Raw genomic sequence first — 17,248 nt, forward strand, 5'->3', positions numbered from 1 at the left:
TGAATATTACTTCCTGTCATTTTCAATGTTACTTTTATATTTGAGTGGTTATCTTCTTTTGGGTTTGATGAAAGAAGGTAACTATCTTGCTTTTTCCAGGGTGTCGTTTCCCTCCTTGTATTGAAGTTTTCCTCCTATTATTCTTTGTAGAACTGGGTTTGTAGAAAGATATTGTGTAAATTTGGTTTTGTCACGGAATATCTTGATTTCTCCATCTATTGTGATTGAGAATTTTGCTGGGTATAGTAGTCTTGGCTGACATTTGTGTTCTCTTAGAGTCTGCATGAGCTCTGCCCAGGATCTTCTAGCTTTCATCGTCTCTGGTGAGAAGTCTGGTATGATTCTGATAGGTCTTCCTCTATATGTTATTTGGCCTTTTTCTCTTGCTGCCTTTAATATTCTTTCTTTGTTTAGTGCATTTGGGGTTTTGATTATTATGTGGCGAGAGGTATTTCTGCTCAGGTCCAGTGTGTTTGGAGTTCTGTAGGCTTCTTGTATATTCATGGGCATCTCTCTCTTTAAGTTGGGAACGTTTTCTTCCATAATTTTGTTGAAGATATTTGCTGGCCCTTTCAGCTGTAAATCTTCACTCTCATCTATACCTATAATCCTTAGGTTTGGTCTTCTCATTTTGTCCTGGATTTCCTGGATGTTCTGGGATACAAACTTTTTGCATTTTGCATTTTCTTTGACTGTTGAGTCAATGGTTTCTATGGTATCTTCGGCATCTGAGATTCTTTCTTCCATCTCTTGTATTCTGTTGTTTATATTTGCATCTATGGCCCCTGATTTCTTTTCAAGGTTTTGTATCTCCAATGTTGTCTCCCTTTGTGATTTCTTAGTTGTTTCTACTTCTGATTTTAGATCCTGGATGGTTTTGCTTAGCTCCTTCACTTGCTTGTTTGTGTTTTCCTGTAATTCTTTAAGAGACTTTTGTGTTTCCTCTTTCATGACTTCTGCTGTTTGACTTACTTTCTCCTGAATTTAAGTTTGTGTGTGTGTGTGTGTGTGTGTGTGTGTGTGTGTGTGTGTGTGTGTGTGTGTTTCTTCTTTATTAGCTTCTATCTCTTGAGCCTTATTCTCCTGAATTCCTTTAAGTGATTTTTGTGTTTCCATTATATGGGTTTCTAGCTTATTCATGTTCCTCTGTATTTCTTTAAGAGATTCATTTATGTCTTTTTGTGTTCTTCTAGCAGCATCATGACCAGTGATTTCAAATCCAAATCTTGTTTTTCTGGTGTGATTGTGTAACCAGGACTTGCTGATATTTCCGGAGAGTTTGGTTCAGATGCTGTCATATTGCCTAGATTTCTGTTAGTAACATTCCTGAATTTGCCCTTTGCCATCTTGTTATTTCTGGTGTTAGTTGGTCTCATCTCTGGCTGGTGTTTGTGCCTCCTGTGAGGCTGTAGGGCTGTTTCTGAAACACTGGATGGCTGGGTTTCCCCTGTTACAGATTGCTGATGTGCTGTCCTCCTCTTGGGTGCCCTTGGAGCCCTAGTGTGCCTTGCCCCAGATTGTCTATGTGAACCTGGTGGTGCCTGTTTGCTTCTTCAGGGAGTGCTGATGGTCTATGCTGCTGCGGGACCTTTTCAGAGTGATGGTCACTCTGTTGGGCAGTGGATCTCCCAACCAGATTGGTGTGCACACAAGGCTAGCCTAGCTGCTTAGACCCTGAGTCTAGGCAAAAGTCTGGCAGGCTAAGGCCTGAGCAAATTTCCCCTCGGGCTATGACTGTTAATTGGGTCTGTCAGGTGGCCAGGATGGCGGGCATGTGTGCTCGCGCTCCCTGAAAGTGCCAGGAGAGTCTGCTGGGCTAACAACCTCCTGGCCGGGTTGGCACACAGATGGCCCACCGAGCCACCCAGGTCTTGGGGGCAGTCCAGGGCCTGTCAGGGCCTAGAACCCTGCTATGTTAGCCTCGGGCTATGCCTGTTAGCCGGCTTTGCCTGCTAGAACTCTCTGGTGTCCCGTAGTCAAAATGGCGGAGCGCGCACAGGGCCGGGCAAACAACCTCCTGGCTGTGTTCGCACACCGATGCCACCCCCCCCCCCAAACAGCCCTGGGCCTGGGTGCATGCCAACGCCCATCGGGCTCAGACCCCCGCAAGTTTGGCCTCAGGTTATATTTGCATACCTCAGTCTGTCTGATTTCTCTGGCACCTGAGATCCAAGATGGCGGAGAGACTCTCGTAACTGACTGGCGGGAGGCAGAGTTCTGAAGTGGCTTCTGTGTGGTGAAAGGCACTGTAAATCCGCTACTGCTTGCAGCCCATCTGGCCAGGGAAGGTCAGTGGTCGTGGGCGCAGGGTCTGCATGGACCCTGTCACCTTGGTTCCACTGCTGATGGCCCTTCCGCTGGACCAGCTGCTGCTGCTGCTGCCGCTGCATCCACCGCCCCCTCTAATTTTGCTACTCTTATGAAACATAATCAAAATATTTTGGGAGACAGATTTGCCAAAGGGATTGCATCCCACAGGTTGAAAACTGCTGTTCTAGAGAACGCTGACTTAAAGCAACCACTCTTGAGTATACATCCAAAGGAAGCTTCATCCTAGCACAGAGACACTTGCTCAACCATGTGCACTGCTGTTCTATTCACAATCATCAGAAATTGAAAGCAACATAGATGTCCCTCAACAGAAAACTAGATAAAAGCAAATACTATTATTCTAAAAATAAAGTAAAATAAAATAAAATAAAATGTAGCAAGAACACTCAGTCCCAAACAAGATGTCTCCAGCAGAGCTTTCCCCTCCCCTCAACCTTCTGAAAACCCTGTAGAAGATGAGGCAGAAAGAATGTAAGAGCCAGAGGTTGCAGATGACACCTAGGAAACAAAGCCCTCTAAACCAGCATGCTTGACGTCCACATGAACTCACAGAGACTGGCAGCATGCAGAGGGCCTGCACAGGTCTATACTGTTTGGGGTCCTGGAGCTGGAAGGAGAAGTAGACACAAGGCACTATCTCACCCCAGGAGCATCTCCAATTAATGACAACTTGCAAATAAAAATGTAGTTTCCTTCAAAGGAGTCTCATTGGGAAACCAGAGTGGGCTGTGTGCCCAGAGGGACTATGAAAACTCGCTCAGTGACATCTTTGGGGGTTCCTTGTCTTTTAATGTCATGTCTCATATAATTTTATCTTATAATTTTTATTTTATTTTATTTTTCTTTCCTTTTACCCTGTAGTACTTTGCATATATATGTATATGATGCCTTCTAGTTTAGTGTTTTTGGTGAGATTCCTGAGTGTGCAAATGAGTAGAAATCTCTGTTTCTTGTGCCTTCTCTTGTTTTGTTTTGTTTTTCTTGTTTTGTTCAAATATGATGAGTTAGATTTCATTTTATTTTATTTGTATCCCACAGTAGTCTGTTTATTTTCTAATGAGAAACAGAAGTGGGGGTGGGGTGGAGAGCTTCATGGGAAGGGATGTGGGGAGGATCTGGGAAGGCTACGGGGAAACCATGGTACGATGTAGATAATGTGATGGGAAAATCCATAGTCAGTAAAGGAAAAGTGAAAGGAGCAAAAACCCTTCAATGACTTAAATATCAAAGAGTACTGTCAGTCTCTGGAATGCCGTGACACCGGAAATCATTCAAATTTCAGCAGGGCATGTGAAGACATCCATGACGTAGTGTGACCGACATCCGAGAATGTCAACAATGGACAACCAAAGCAAACTTTGGCTAGCTTCTGCCAATGCTCTATTCTTGCACCTGGCCTTGGTTTTTACACTCTGCTGGTTTCTTTTCCAGAGGTCTCTGTGTGTAGTAATGTTTTATAACCTGTCAGTATGCTGTACACATGGGACACATGTAAGGGTCAATATGTCCTCATATGCCTCTGCATTTAAACTGTTAATTCAGTTCTACCCAAATAAAGAGATCTACCTGAAAGTCGACACATCACAGCAGCAGCATGACCAGGAATGTTAGCAGTTTTCAGTGTGCCAACTTCCCTCTGGTGAGCTCAAGCTTCACATTCAGGACCTGAATGACTTTATGAATGCTTGTAAGTAATCATTACCTGGTATATTCCTTTTCCAAAAGACAGCAATTTGTGAGATATCTCACAGGTTTGAAGAAGTAGGATTATTTTGAGTTCCAAATAAAGAAAATGGAAACTATATAAGCATATATATATATATGTGTGTGTGTGTGTGTGTGTGTGTGTGTATGTATATGAGTATGTATATGTATATATATATGTATATATATATAACCCCTATATATATAATATATTATATATATATAGTCTTGAAATATATATCTACCAAATAAAGAGTAAAAATCTTAGAAAAAAAGTAACTGCATTTCTACTTATGCCTTTCTTGTTATTCTTCTCTGAATAATATGGTGTTGCATTTATTTTCCATTGTCTCACATACTGTGAGTGACCTAAATATCATTTAAAATAACAAGCTATACAAGATGTACAGAGCCATACTGGGGCAGTCTTGTACTTGGTCAGAGTTTGACTTTGGTCAAGGTTAACTTCTCCCAGAAAGCCAGGATCCTGCTCTACCTAGGGTAGAGTGTTCGAAGTAAAGGTTAAGTTCATTGTTCCTCCAGGTCTAGGAATTCCTGAATTAAACAGGTGACCCACCCAGCTGCCGGAGCAGTCAAGACGAGGACCTCCAAGAGAAGCTAGACAACTTCCACCGGAACTCAGCCTAGAGTCTGGGGGGAAGGGTTTGCCCAAACTGTTAAAAGGTCTGGCGCCATTAAAGTTTCCGGCTTTGATCAGTGAACATTGTCTTAGCCGTACTTCTTTTCGCCCCTCTTCCCTATTTATTCCTCAGCTTCTGTTCCAGAAACCCACTTCGTAATAGCTATGGAACCCTACAACAAGATGTATGAAATTCTAAATAATTTTTCACAAAGGGACTTGAACATATATGGGCTTTCACACCCTCAGGAGTCCTAGAACCAATCCCCTGTGGATACCATGTACACACATGTAAGCACACATGTACACTCAAAACTAAAATCCAGACTATGGTGGTCCACTCTTCTAACTTGTTTGGTAATAATATTGATATATATCTACCTCATACTCAAAATGATCAATATTTCATATAGCTTGGATCATTATAGAACCATGCAATTAAACAAAAGGACAACTCACAATCTTGGGTTAAGACATAGATCGTTAAGTTGGAATACATTTAGCAATTATAAAATGAATCAAGCAGTGGTGTTCTCTTCCTTCTGGACAGATCTCTGGAAATGCCGGTAACTCCGCAGGTCCACCCATTTCTCTGGCTCTCCCACATTACATTAGATCTTTCTTCTTCTTTCCAATAACTCTTGTCCTCAACTCTTTTCTCAAGCCAAAATGCTGCCTTCTAAATACCACAGAGACAAACACGTTTGCACCCAGGTCTGCAGCATTTTTGAAGCACCCATGTGCAGACTTGCTCCCCAGCTGTGCACTACCCCTTGGAGGAAAATCCCGGCAGCCTCCCGCTGTTTCCAGTGATCCCAGGTGACAAACAGCTCTGTATCTGCTGCAGTGACCTAGAAACTGGCTGTGGCCGTTGCCGTGAGCCAATACACAAAGTCTTGAAATATTTCCCCGAAAATTGGATTATGAGGGAACTTAAAACCAATAGTGGCTTGTTTAACTTCTCCAATGCTCACTTTGCAAATTTTTTGAATATCAAGTAATTATTGAGCCTCTAAGCAACAACAGTGGCCCCAAGGAAATTGCCAGAGGCTTGTAGAGATGTTTGCCCTTTCATACTTCACAGGAGGCATGACCGTTAGTCTGTTGTTACCATTCTTAGCAGCGCCTTCCACCTCAGCCCTGCCATCGCCTCAGATTTACTCCGTTTATTTCTGATAAATAAAAAAGCTTCACAAGACTGGAACAGATGGCCACTTTCCTGGTGCTTTAATCCATGGGGTGTTGCCTCACAAAAACAAAGACCTGACTTCAGACCCCTTGCATTCACACGAAAAGCTGGATGCCATGGTGTGGACCTGTAATCCCAGGACTGAGTAAGGGGGCTGATCCTGGAACTCAGTGGCCACCAGTGTAACTAAACTGGTGAGATGCAGGTTTGGTGAGAGACCCTGCCTCCAACTGAGGTGAGGAGTAACTGATGAATACACTGATATCCAGGGGCCACACTTAACGCCCGAAGTCACACATGCATTCACAGGTGTACTTGCACACACACATGAGCATGTATACACACAGAGAGAGACAGAGACAGAAAGACAGAGACAGAAAGACAGAGACAGACAGAAAAAGCAAAAGAAAGAAATCCAAACACCATTATTAAGGTGAGGAAAAGAAGTTTCTTCTGAAGGATCAAAGATAAGCTTGGTCCTGGAGACTCTATGGCAGAGACTCGTGCAGGTTCAAGAAACGGGGACCCAAAGAATAATAATCCAAGAGCTTATTTCTACCTTAGCTCTGAAGGGGCAAAGGTAGGAATTGACATTGCTGAAACTTTGAGAGAGGTGATATTGAGCATGGAGTCTCCAGATAGCACATGACATTTGTCAGTTGCTTTTGGAGCAGGTGCCACAGCCAGAGTATGGAGTAAGTTGAAAGAAAAACACCCATCCTTCTTCCTTCTACCCTGAATTTCCCCTGGTGCTTCTCATTGGCAGAAACTAAGCAAAAAATTAAATTAGCAAGAAACTCAAGAAGAAACAAGTGTGGAGGCACAACTCAAGAGCAGAGAGAAATGGATCTAATGCAAGAGAGTGGAAGGAAGGAGCGGAGAAACTCTGATAATGAGTATGAACCCACTGCCTGCATCTCTCTCCTCTTCCACAGGTACAGAGATGCTCAGGGTAAATGGTACGTTTCCCAAGGAAAACGTCAGCCATTGTCTTTGTTTACTGAAGTTCACACCAACAATTTTGTAGAGGCATCTCAAGTGTTTTAGTGGAAAGAGAAAACAGACACCACCCATCTGGAATGGGACAACAAAAATAAAAACAAGATTACCTGAGGAATCAGATGGAGCAGGGCATCCCCAGAGAGTGTCCCCACAGCCAAGCCCACGAACAGCTGTAAAATAAGACTGTAGTTCTCCTCACAGCTGTGGAAAAGGACCAGCGCCGTCCCGAGCATGGAGCCCAAGGTCAGGAGTGTCACTGCCACCGTGCTGTAACCGTATTCTAGTCCAAAGAAACGACACAGGCTGTCAGTGTATATAGCTCTCGCTCAAGCCTCAGCTAACAGAAATTCAAATCCACTCTTCGGCGGTAAGAATCCGTGGGGACGCACGTGGTGTTCTAAATGTTGTATGGTATAAAGGATTATTTTCATTTTGAAAGCAAAGAGTGAAGTGTTATGTTCTTCGGTGACTTGCTGTGTTCTAAAGGTTTATTATTCCTCCTCCCCAGCCCCAAAGATGAAAGTACAAAGAAAGTGAGGAAGTCGGGAGCTCATTAGGTTACAAGGGCTCTGTTCAAGTCAATGGGATAGGTGCTTATAAGGAACCCCCAGCAGGGGGAGACAGTGAGCTAGTTCCATTCTATGAAACAGAAAGTAGACCCCCATCACTGACACCATTAAACATACAATCGACCAATACATTGACCTTGAGCTTTTTGGCTTCCAGAACTATGGAAGTCAAATTTCTATTCTTTATAAGTCACCCAGACTTATTTTATTACAGCAAAGACTAAGAGAAGGGGTTTTGTGTGTTCGTGTCACTCTGCCCCTGCCCCCCACACACACAGGCTTTAAGTGACTTGCTGTGTTCTAAAGGTTTATTACTACTCCTCCTCAGCCCCAAAGATGAAAGTACGAAGAAGGTGAGGACTTCTTTATCCTCTGCTTTATTTAAATATCACTGAAACAAGCACATACCCAATCTACCTATCACCCACAGGATAAGCAAGTCTCAGACTGGTAAACGCAACACTGGCATTGAGAGACACTAGTTCTGATTCCACCTAATGACACTTAAGTACTTGAAAGAGGAGAATGTTGTGCTGAGGAAGCGTGGGTTACGGCGCCACTGTAGACCAGGGCTTATACAGAAACTGAGCACACACTTCAGAAGAACTTCCTTCTAAAAGCTTTCAAAACTCTTTGATATATAGAAATCAGTGGCATTCTCAATAACAGAACAGGTGGTCTTACAGGGGAAAAAACCTGGTAGTATAAATTTTTACAGCTTGTATTTTAGAGTCTTACAAGAATCCTTATAACCCCTAACATGTATTCCATGCATCTAGGCCTCCAGATGTTGGCTTTATAATCAGTAAAGTAAATAAATGTAGTTCTTTGAGTTGATTACCAACTTACCAAATCTTGAATCCCCTAGAAAACAAATCTTAGTGGTTTTCTAGCCTAAGTTACTGATGGCGGCAAGATTCATCTTAAGTGTAGACAGCACCATCCTATGAACTGAATGAAATGGAGAGCTCATGAATTAATCTCCCTGCTTCCTGACTTCACATGTAAACAGACACCTGAGGCTCTACCATAGTGGGCTGTTCTCTGGAACTGTGAATCAAAGCACATGCATACCCTCCCGCGTTTCTCACAGCACCTGTAAAAGCAGCCAATTCAATAAGAGTTTAAGATTAGTTTTTTTTTTAATTAACATATGTGTATGGAAAACTAAGGAGCAAATAGAACCCTTCAACTATCATGGTAAATCGGATTGTAGTTTTACAGATTTTATTTTTATTAGTTTTAATTATTAATGTGTGTGCAGAAAGTACAGCTTAGAATAAGCTTAGAATAAACGTGGGAGGAACGAGGATTGTCAGTAACACAGGACTACTTCCTTCAACGTGTGGATGCTGCCTGCTCTCCAGGAATGTTGGGGTGAGACGAGGCCAGTCAGCCTGGTCACCCTTTGCTTGTACATGAGGAGCCAGCCTCTACCTGAATCCCCCAGTGTCCAGAACGTTGTTGGGCCCTAATCCTATGGTGAACAGAACACATCACAGGGAAAGCGGCCCCATGCACACTGCCTCCTTCATCAATAGAATCTATCCTTATGTCCATCAAAGATCCTAGCCTCTGTTTATCAGCCAATAGAATTCATTCTTACCGTAAAGGCCACAGGTTACAAATTGTACTGTGTTTAAATGCGTAAGAAAAGTGAACCATGAGGTCAGTCCCTGGAGGTCTTGACTCAGCACCAATGAAAATGGAAGTGTTCCGAGTTTCATGCTATACTTCACATGGATCACACTACTTGTGCAGGTAGGGGCATAGTGAGGGGGTGATTGAAGAACCATCCTGCCTCCAATGTAGACTTAAAAGCCATCTTATAGTCAAGACAAACTAGGTTCATTACTGTTTAGGATGAAGCATGTCTCTCAAAGACTGGGCTATGCCTCACTCATAACCTTAACCACAAATGTACTGCCTGTTGCAAGAATGGTGATCATGCCTTTGTTTCAAAAGGCTAATAACCATCTCCCAACCTTACCTTTGTTTCAAAGAACAGTGAAGGCCACCTTGTTATAACTTCCTGTTATTACAACCATCTTGCAAATCATGTTGTTGTTTCAGGAGGCCATTGTGACTAATTTGTGATACTTATTTTCTGCCCTGCAACCCTGCCTATTTTGCCCACCAAACTGCCCATTTGGAAATCCCCTGTCCCTTGCCTTCCTTGAATCCAATGCTGACCTATCCAACCCCTATCTTAGGGAGAGGCAGCCCATATATATGAATTTTTTAAATACCTCACTAGTTTGCTTTAATTGCTTACTTATTTATTTGGCCAGGATGATTTCGGTCAGTTGTCTTTCCCTCCCATCTTTTGGATTAACATTGTTTGATAAGCAAGAATGTCTGTGTTTGTGTGGAGAAATACCTAGGTGCCTGTGTAGGCAGCTGTAAGCCATTTGACAAGAAGGCTCAGAACCAAACACGGGTTCCATAAAAGCAGTCCATACTCTTACCTGCCAAGCTGATTCTAGACCCTCAACTGTAGTCTCAAAGAAAATATTCTCTTACAGTGTGTTATAATAGAAAAAGGCTGGGGAGGGGAACAGGAAGCTCTCCCGCGCACACACACTCCTAGCTCAGGAGCTCTTGGAGGGGAGTAATTTCTGTGCAGGAGTGTGGCTGCCAGTAGATTTCCCAAGTTCAGATGGACAGCTCAACACTCATTAGTATGTAGGGAGGCACCCTGGGTTTTGTTGTTTGTTTGTTTGTTTTGTTTCATTTTTAAAGAAGAGAACAAGAAGTTGGGAGATGTGTTGGGAGCTTGGGGGAATGAGAACGAAGATCTAGAGGTAATGATCAAGATATAGAATATCCATTTATGAACTTGCCAAAGAACAAATGGTAAGTATTGTTTTAGGTAAGTAATGCTCCTTTCCTACCATACTTATATTTTTCTAGAAGGTCTGAACTTCACTTCAGCTCCATGTTAAGGACATCAGGGAGCACACAGCAGGAAGCTCGAGATTTTAAGAGCTGCTTTGTTGGTTCCCAGCTGTCACCTCACAGGGATAAAAGCAGTTGGTAGTGTCCTGAGAAAAGGCAGGAAGTCATCAGTCCTCCATCCATCTTCTCACCTCTGCCAGCCCTTCTCTGTGGAGTCCCTCTCTGATGCTCGAGGGGAAAATGAAGAGCCTGCCTCGGTAGTTTGGAAATATGAAAAGTTAGCTGTTTCATAGCTACGTGAATACACGGAGCACTGCTGAACAAACAAACAAAAATTAACTAAGGAGCTGGGAGTCCAGACCAGTGGTACAGCGTGTGCTTAGAATCCACAGGGCCCTGGCTCCCTTCCTCTGCAGCTAAAGCAAAAAGTGAAGCTAAATTTTATGATGTGCATATTTTACAACAGTTAATTTTAACAACTCTGAGGATGGCTGGGATGCTCATATACCTACACAGTTGTTATATTTCATTCTAATTTATTAAGGACACGAGGACTCCCATGTTATTAAAGCATCTTTGAAGAATTTCATATCCCGTCCTTTCCCAGCTGGATATTATTCATGGATGGCATTGTTTTCACTTAAATGCAACATGGGCAGCTGGGTTGTTTTTTTTTTTTTTTTTTTTATCATACATTCAGCAGACCATACCTGTCCAAAACTCTTAAGACAAGCAAGAGTCTGAAAATGTCTCATGTCCAAACTTCCCTTTGTTCTGTGGGCAGCTACAAAGTGACACTGAAGGGAAATGGATGTTTCATGACTTTGCAGCTTCTAAAGACTCTTTATGTCCTCTGTGAATTAGATTTTGCCTTCTTTCTAGTGAGCAGAATATCCTGGAAATCATAAAATCTCCGATATGCCGTAAAGTACTCTGCTGATTTGCCATCAGCCCTAGGCCAAGCATCAAGGTACCTTGACGTGTGTCTGGTGGCTTAGCAGCAGCTTCTGTTGGAACATTTCCCATCAGGACAGAACTGGCTGAAATTTGATCTGAACATGGTCATAAGCTTCCTTCCTAGCCATGACATTGAAAGTGGCGTTTGTTGGACATTGTTAATAGGATATTTTAAAAGATTACCCTAGAAGAGTCTAGAGGTTTTCAAAAAAGAGGATACCCCATTTTTTTCTCCTAAATCTTGAGTTCAATTAGCATTTCTGTAAAGGGCTTGCATGTCCCAGGCACCATACAAAGTGATGGGAGTGTGGACGTACCCAAGGGTGCTCAGAGGTTCCCTTCCATCCTCAGCACTATAGCATCACTGAGCACACACACTGAGTTTCTGCACTCTCCACCTCAGTGGAGTCTTTCTTCCCTCCCAGTATCTATGCAGTTTTAGGTATTTAGACATAGCATGCTTCTGTTGACATCAAACCTTCCAATGAGCTACTTACTGTAACTCAAGGATCCATTGTAACTTAGAGAGGAGTAGCTAGATAATTCAACTTTTAAATGTTAGTCAATACAGTCTACCTCAGAAACCAAGTATATTCTTCTCAATATGTGTATTTATACATGTTCACAGATATATCATGGATATGGTTACCAGCTTAATGGCCATGCTTTAAGGCTGCATATCTTTATTATGTCATGACTAGTTTTAGGCCACCATTTTGGGGAGACAGGAGACATAAGTCTATAGTGTGTCAGTGGACTAGACATCTTTTTGTACTCTTTATCCAATCTGAAACATATAGGTTCCTCTAAAGTCAACAAGACAGCTTGTCTGCTACAGTAACTCAGTGGGATGCAGGAGGGTAATGATTAGCACCTTCCCTTCCAGGAGCCACCAGTCGTCCCTGGAACTCTGTCCTCTCCCTAGACTGGGCACAGCCAACAGGACAAACCAGCCCATGGACTTTCATTTTCCCCACTATGTCCTCATGCTTCACATGTTTTGGGATATGTGGATTACCGAAAACACTGTACACCCACTGCACAGTGAATTGAAAAGAGCCACGCCCCAAAACTGGAGGGACAAATTGCTCAGAATCTGAGTGCCTGAGACTGAAGACTGTGTTTTCTTTTGTACATGCCACTTCTCCCCTGCTCTGTCAATCTCTCCCTCTCCGTCTCTCTCCCTCTCCCTCTCCCTCTCCCCCTCCCTCTCCCCCTCCCTCTCCCTCTCCCTCTCCCTCTCCCTCTCCCTCTCCCTCTCCCTCTCCCTCTCCCTCTCCCTCTCCCTCTCCCCTCTCCCTCTCCCTCCCTCTCCCTCTCTCTTTCCCTCTCCCTCTCTCTTTCCCTCTCCCTCAGTCTCCCTCTCTCTCTCCCTCTCCCTCTCCCTCTCCCTCTCCCTCTCCCCTCTCCCTCTCCCTCTCTCTCCCTCCCTCTCCCTCTCCCTCTCCCCTCTCCCTCTCCCTCCCTCTCCCTCTCTCTCTCCCTCTCCCTCTCCCTTTCCCTCCCTCTCCCTCTCCCTCTCTCTCTCTCCCTCTCCCTCTCTCTCTCTCTCTCTCTCTCTCTCTCTCTCTCTCTCTCTCTGTGTGTGTGTGTGTGTGTGTGCGTGTGCATTCATGAACGTGAAGACTGGGCTCAATACAGGGTGCCTTCCTCATTTGCTCTATATTTTATTTGTTTTGATGCCCTTTTAAAGCAGGGAGTCTCGCGGAACCTAGAACTCATCGATCTACACTGAGCTTCTGTGCCTGAGTGCTAGGAACCCAGTTCATGTCCCCAAGCTTACCTGCTTTACTGATTGATCCTTCTCCAGACTCCTTAATCATAGAATTTTAAGTTGTCTCATGATTTAGTCAAACATGAAGGACAGAATAAATTTACATAAAGAATATATATACAAGTATTAAATATTCTTTAAAATCATCTCGCGTGTTGATACATATCCATTATCCCAGCGTTTGGGAGAACAGAACAGGAAGATCACAAGTTCAAGGCCCACCTGGGATACAAAGCAAAACTCCATCTCAAAGATAACAATAAAAATTCACTGAAAAGCACCAGAGACTCTTGTCTTCCAATGCCATCATGTTAAAAATGTGTTATTTTAGCCTGTGGCTTTGCCTATTCATGCCTGTGTTTCTTCATCTCTAAAATGGGAATGACAGTGACTGTCCCTCCTCTCTCTATGGAGGACTAAATAAGTTGGTAAATGTATAATGCTTAGGCTAGCTCCTGCTACACAGTAGGTATGTCTCATTCCCTGCATGCATTGTGTTCATGGGTGAGGAACCCAGACTTACTCTCTAGAGTGGTGGGTGGGGGCTTTGCTTGCTGGTCCTTGGGCATCTGACAAGAGCAGCTGAGAAGTTGTTGGATGATCCCTGGACTTAGCTGAGTGAAGTCCTCCTTGGAAATGGACAGACTGCTATGGTTCTGTAGAAATATCTCCACCAACTGCCTAGCAGAGAAGCAAGCCTGTGTGAAGGAAACACGAAGTTACAAGCCTCAGCCTTCCATGAGCTACAAGAACCACTCAAGGAGGCAGAGCTCCCCAGGGCAGCAACAGAGGTGTGCCGACATTATGGTGAGTTTCCTGGGTACCTTTGCATCCTTAACCCTTTGCTACATATCTCCCAAGATTTATTTAAAAATCCATAGTACCTCTGTTTTATTCTGAGTATAATTTCATATTCCTGGAATGTACCTTTTCTTTCTGGCAAAGAGACTGATTTACAACATGTTGCCTGGTGTTCTAACCAGCGACCCCTCAGAAGTCTCCATGGTTTTGTTTTCTCCCAGTTTTCAATTGGGGAACTTTGTATATGCCAAGCCAACTTTATGTGCTGAAAAGGAGCCGTGTCATAATGAAATTGGTGGCTTTCGTACTATCTCACTTAACAGGGTTGAGTCAGAAACATGTTTTTCAAAAGAAATGAAAGGTTAAATTTAGAAGGCAATGTTATGTCAGCTAGCCAGTATAAATATCAAATAGTAGAATGACCTGTCTCTGTTAACATTCTGTACAAAAAAAAAAAATGACAAAAATAATTGTTATTTTTGACTGACTTTATCTTTATCCTGTTCATCTAGAGTTTTGGGTTTTTTAATGTTATGTAAGCATACTTAGACAAAACTCCTAAAATAAATGCAACATACCTCTAAAAACAGCCTAAGGTTGTTTTTACATTTTAAAAGTAAAAAGTAGGCATGTATGCATCAAACATCGCAACTTAAAGTCTTGAGTAAAGGTTCATGCCACCAATGCTGAAAGTTCCAGTTCAATTGCTGAGACCCATGTGATAGAGGCAAAGAACTGATTCCTTCATATTGTCCTCTGACCTCAAAGAAGGGGTGTGCATGTGTGTGTGTGTGTGTGTGTGTGTGTATGTATGTGTGTGTGTGCATGTGCGCACGCATGTGTGTGCATGTGTGTGTGCCTGTATGAATAAAATGTTCCACAATAGTGTTTATTATTAAACTATATGTGTCTTACTTGAAAAACATTTCCTAAACAATAATAAAGAACAAAGAATAAAGACTATCTATTAACCAAGCTATATGCACATTCAGTGTCTGCAAATTTAAGCAATTACTACCTCTATGCCTTATCATGAGGATGAAATATTACAAAAGGTAGTCTTACATAATAGTTTTCATATGAATGAGATAATATAACTTCATGCCCAATGCATAATAAATAGTCAATACCTGTGAGACATTACCATGGAAAATTAACTTCTGTACATTTTAATGAACTATGCAGAAAAATGTTCTACCATAGAAGTCTGAGCAATGCTGGGCTTCTTGAGATTAAAGAAATTCGTTTCCTACTGGACTTCTCAAGACTCTCATGTGACACAGTGAAATATCTGCCCTAAGAATGGATTTCCCTGTGAGCTAACCATACAAGGTCAGTACAAAGAGCAGTAAAACTTTTGATCCCAGCTGCTGCAGGAGGGACAGAGGCAGGAACCCTGCAACTCCATGGCCTTTCTGGGTAGATAAAGAATTCAGACGAGACTGGGGAAATTAGTGAGACTCCATCTCAAGATAAAAATTGGGGGTTGGGAAGATAGCCCAACATGTTAAATAATTGCCACATAAGTGTGAGTCAAGAGTTTGGGTCCCCAGAACCCACACAGAATCTGGGCAGGTCTGGAAACTCACCTGTACTCTTGGTGTATGGAGAAAGAAGTGCCAGATCAAGCTGGCTTACTATGCTAGCAGAACTGGTGAGCTCTGAATTCAAGTGAGAGAGCTTACCTCAATATGTAAGGTGACAATCAATCAGGAAGACTCTGCCACTCCCTCTGACCTCTACACACATGGTACACATATGCATACACAAAAAATGCATGCACACACATGTCAAGAAAAAAAACAAAAATTTTTAAAGAGCTAAGAATGTAGTTCAGTGATAGTGTACTTATATAGCCTAGGTTTAATCCCCAGAACTATTTGAAAGAACCAATCTATTATACAAATATGCTTCTGTTAGTCAACACACAAAGGAATCTCTTCCTAATCTACATTACATTTAAATTGTCTGGTTGTTACATATGTAATGACTAAATCCTCTACTGATTTGCATGATTCTTATGGCCCAGGCCTGTCTTCGACCAATGTGGCATTCTTAGTGCCAAGATAGCATTAGCCAATATTTAATGTTTATTGCATCTTTTCTAAATTAATTATTCATATATTTAGTATGGACATAAGAGAAACCCTGACTAATTTTTGGCCTATTTCTATGTCTATAGAAACCTACTTACAGAAAAAGAAAACTGTAAACATACCACAGAGATAGAATACTTTGAGAAAAATGCACATTATTCTTATGGGTCTTTTTTTGTTAATTCTGATAGAATTTGCTTCATCAAGAGAAAATGATAACACAAAAACATGGAGATACCTGATCCCAGGAATCAGAATTATCATTAGACCCTTTGTCCATTGCTGTAGATGTCTTGGGGTCTCTCAAACCATCTACCTCTGTGCTTTGTTTCCTTTGGAGTTGATGGAGGGTATCCTTTGTGGCACAGACTCTTCTGGTCAAGAGCATGTTCAGAAGTTGTTCTAGTTCTAGAAATTTCACATAAAATAGAATAGATAGGTCACATTTACAGTAGTCATAACTTCCATGGCCACAGCATAAACTTCTTACAAGGTGAAAAGGTGAACTGGTTCTATTGAAAATGGTTGAAGTAGAACAACAGCAAAAGGATGTTTATACTTCCCAAGGAATCCTTCAAAAGACCTTGGATAACGTGAGCAACAAGTCTTTTAAGAATAATCCTGCATTGTTACACCCAAAACATGATAAGAGTGAGCTGCCAGTGGACATACATTTCACTGATGTAGGGAAAAGGAAATCACTCAGGGTAAAGGCATTTGCTACCAGACTTTATGACTCATTTTGATTCCTGGGTCCCAAGTGGTGGAAGCAAAGAACCAACTCTAGATAGATTTCCTCTGATCTTTGTGAACTGTGGTGCATACATATACACTCATAAACATAACCATGCATTCATACATATATACATAAAAAATAACTAAAACACCATAAAAGCTGTAATTAAAACATGTAAAGTAGTGCTCGCTACGGCAGCACATATACTAAAATTGAAAAACATGTAAAGTAAAAACCGGCCTGATTGTCATGGAATTTACTCCTTTTTATTGAAAAAGGAAGTAAAAATATTTTATGATAAAATAGAAAATTTACATGGAAAATATTTCAGACAAAATTGAAGAAATATATAGAAAAACACATTAAAATTGAAAATTTTCATGGAAAATTAAAGAGTAAAATGATAGACACAAAAACATTGCTAAAGTAATTGAAAAAGGAAGTAGAAACATTTAATGATAGAATTGAAGATTTACATGGAAAATAATTCTAAAGAAATTATGGAAAATATAGAATAACATGTTAAAATTAAAGATTATCATGGAAAATTA

The 17,248-nt window shown here is 41.9% G+C and overlaps 1 protein-coding gene across 4 annotated transcripts in view; it reads right to left on the bottom strand.

Moving 5' to 3' along the window:
- Nucleotides 1-17,248, bottom strand: part of Slc39a12 (solute carrier family 39 member 12) — a 127,446-nt gene that overhangs the window by 74,377 nt on the left and 35,821 nt on the right. For all 4 annotated transcript variants that reach the window (XM_052156936.1, XM_052156933.1, XM_052156932.1 and 1 more), the window contains exons 4-6: nucleotides 16,200-16,369; nucleotides 13,588-13,762; nucleotides 6,974-7,146 (exon numbers count right to left, since the gene is read on the bottom strand). In XM_052156936.1, the coding sequence (XP_052012896.1) occupies nucleotides 6,974-7,146; nucleotides 13,588-13,762; nucleotides 16,200-16,369 (518 nt within the window). The remainder of the gene's footprint in view (nucleotides 1-6,973; nucleotides 7,147-13,587; nucleotides 13,763-16,199; nucleotides 16,370-17,248) is intronic.

The sequence above is a fragment of the Apodemus sylvaticus genome, chromosome 14 (genome assembly GCF_947179515.1).
Source record: "Apodemus sylvaticus chromosome 14, mApoSyl1.1, whole genome shotgun sequence".
Classification (NCBI taxonomy): Eukaryota; Metazoa; Chordata; class Mammalia; order Rodentia; family Muridae; genus Apodemus; species Apodemus sylvaticus.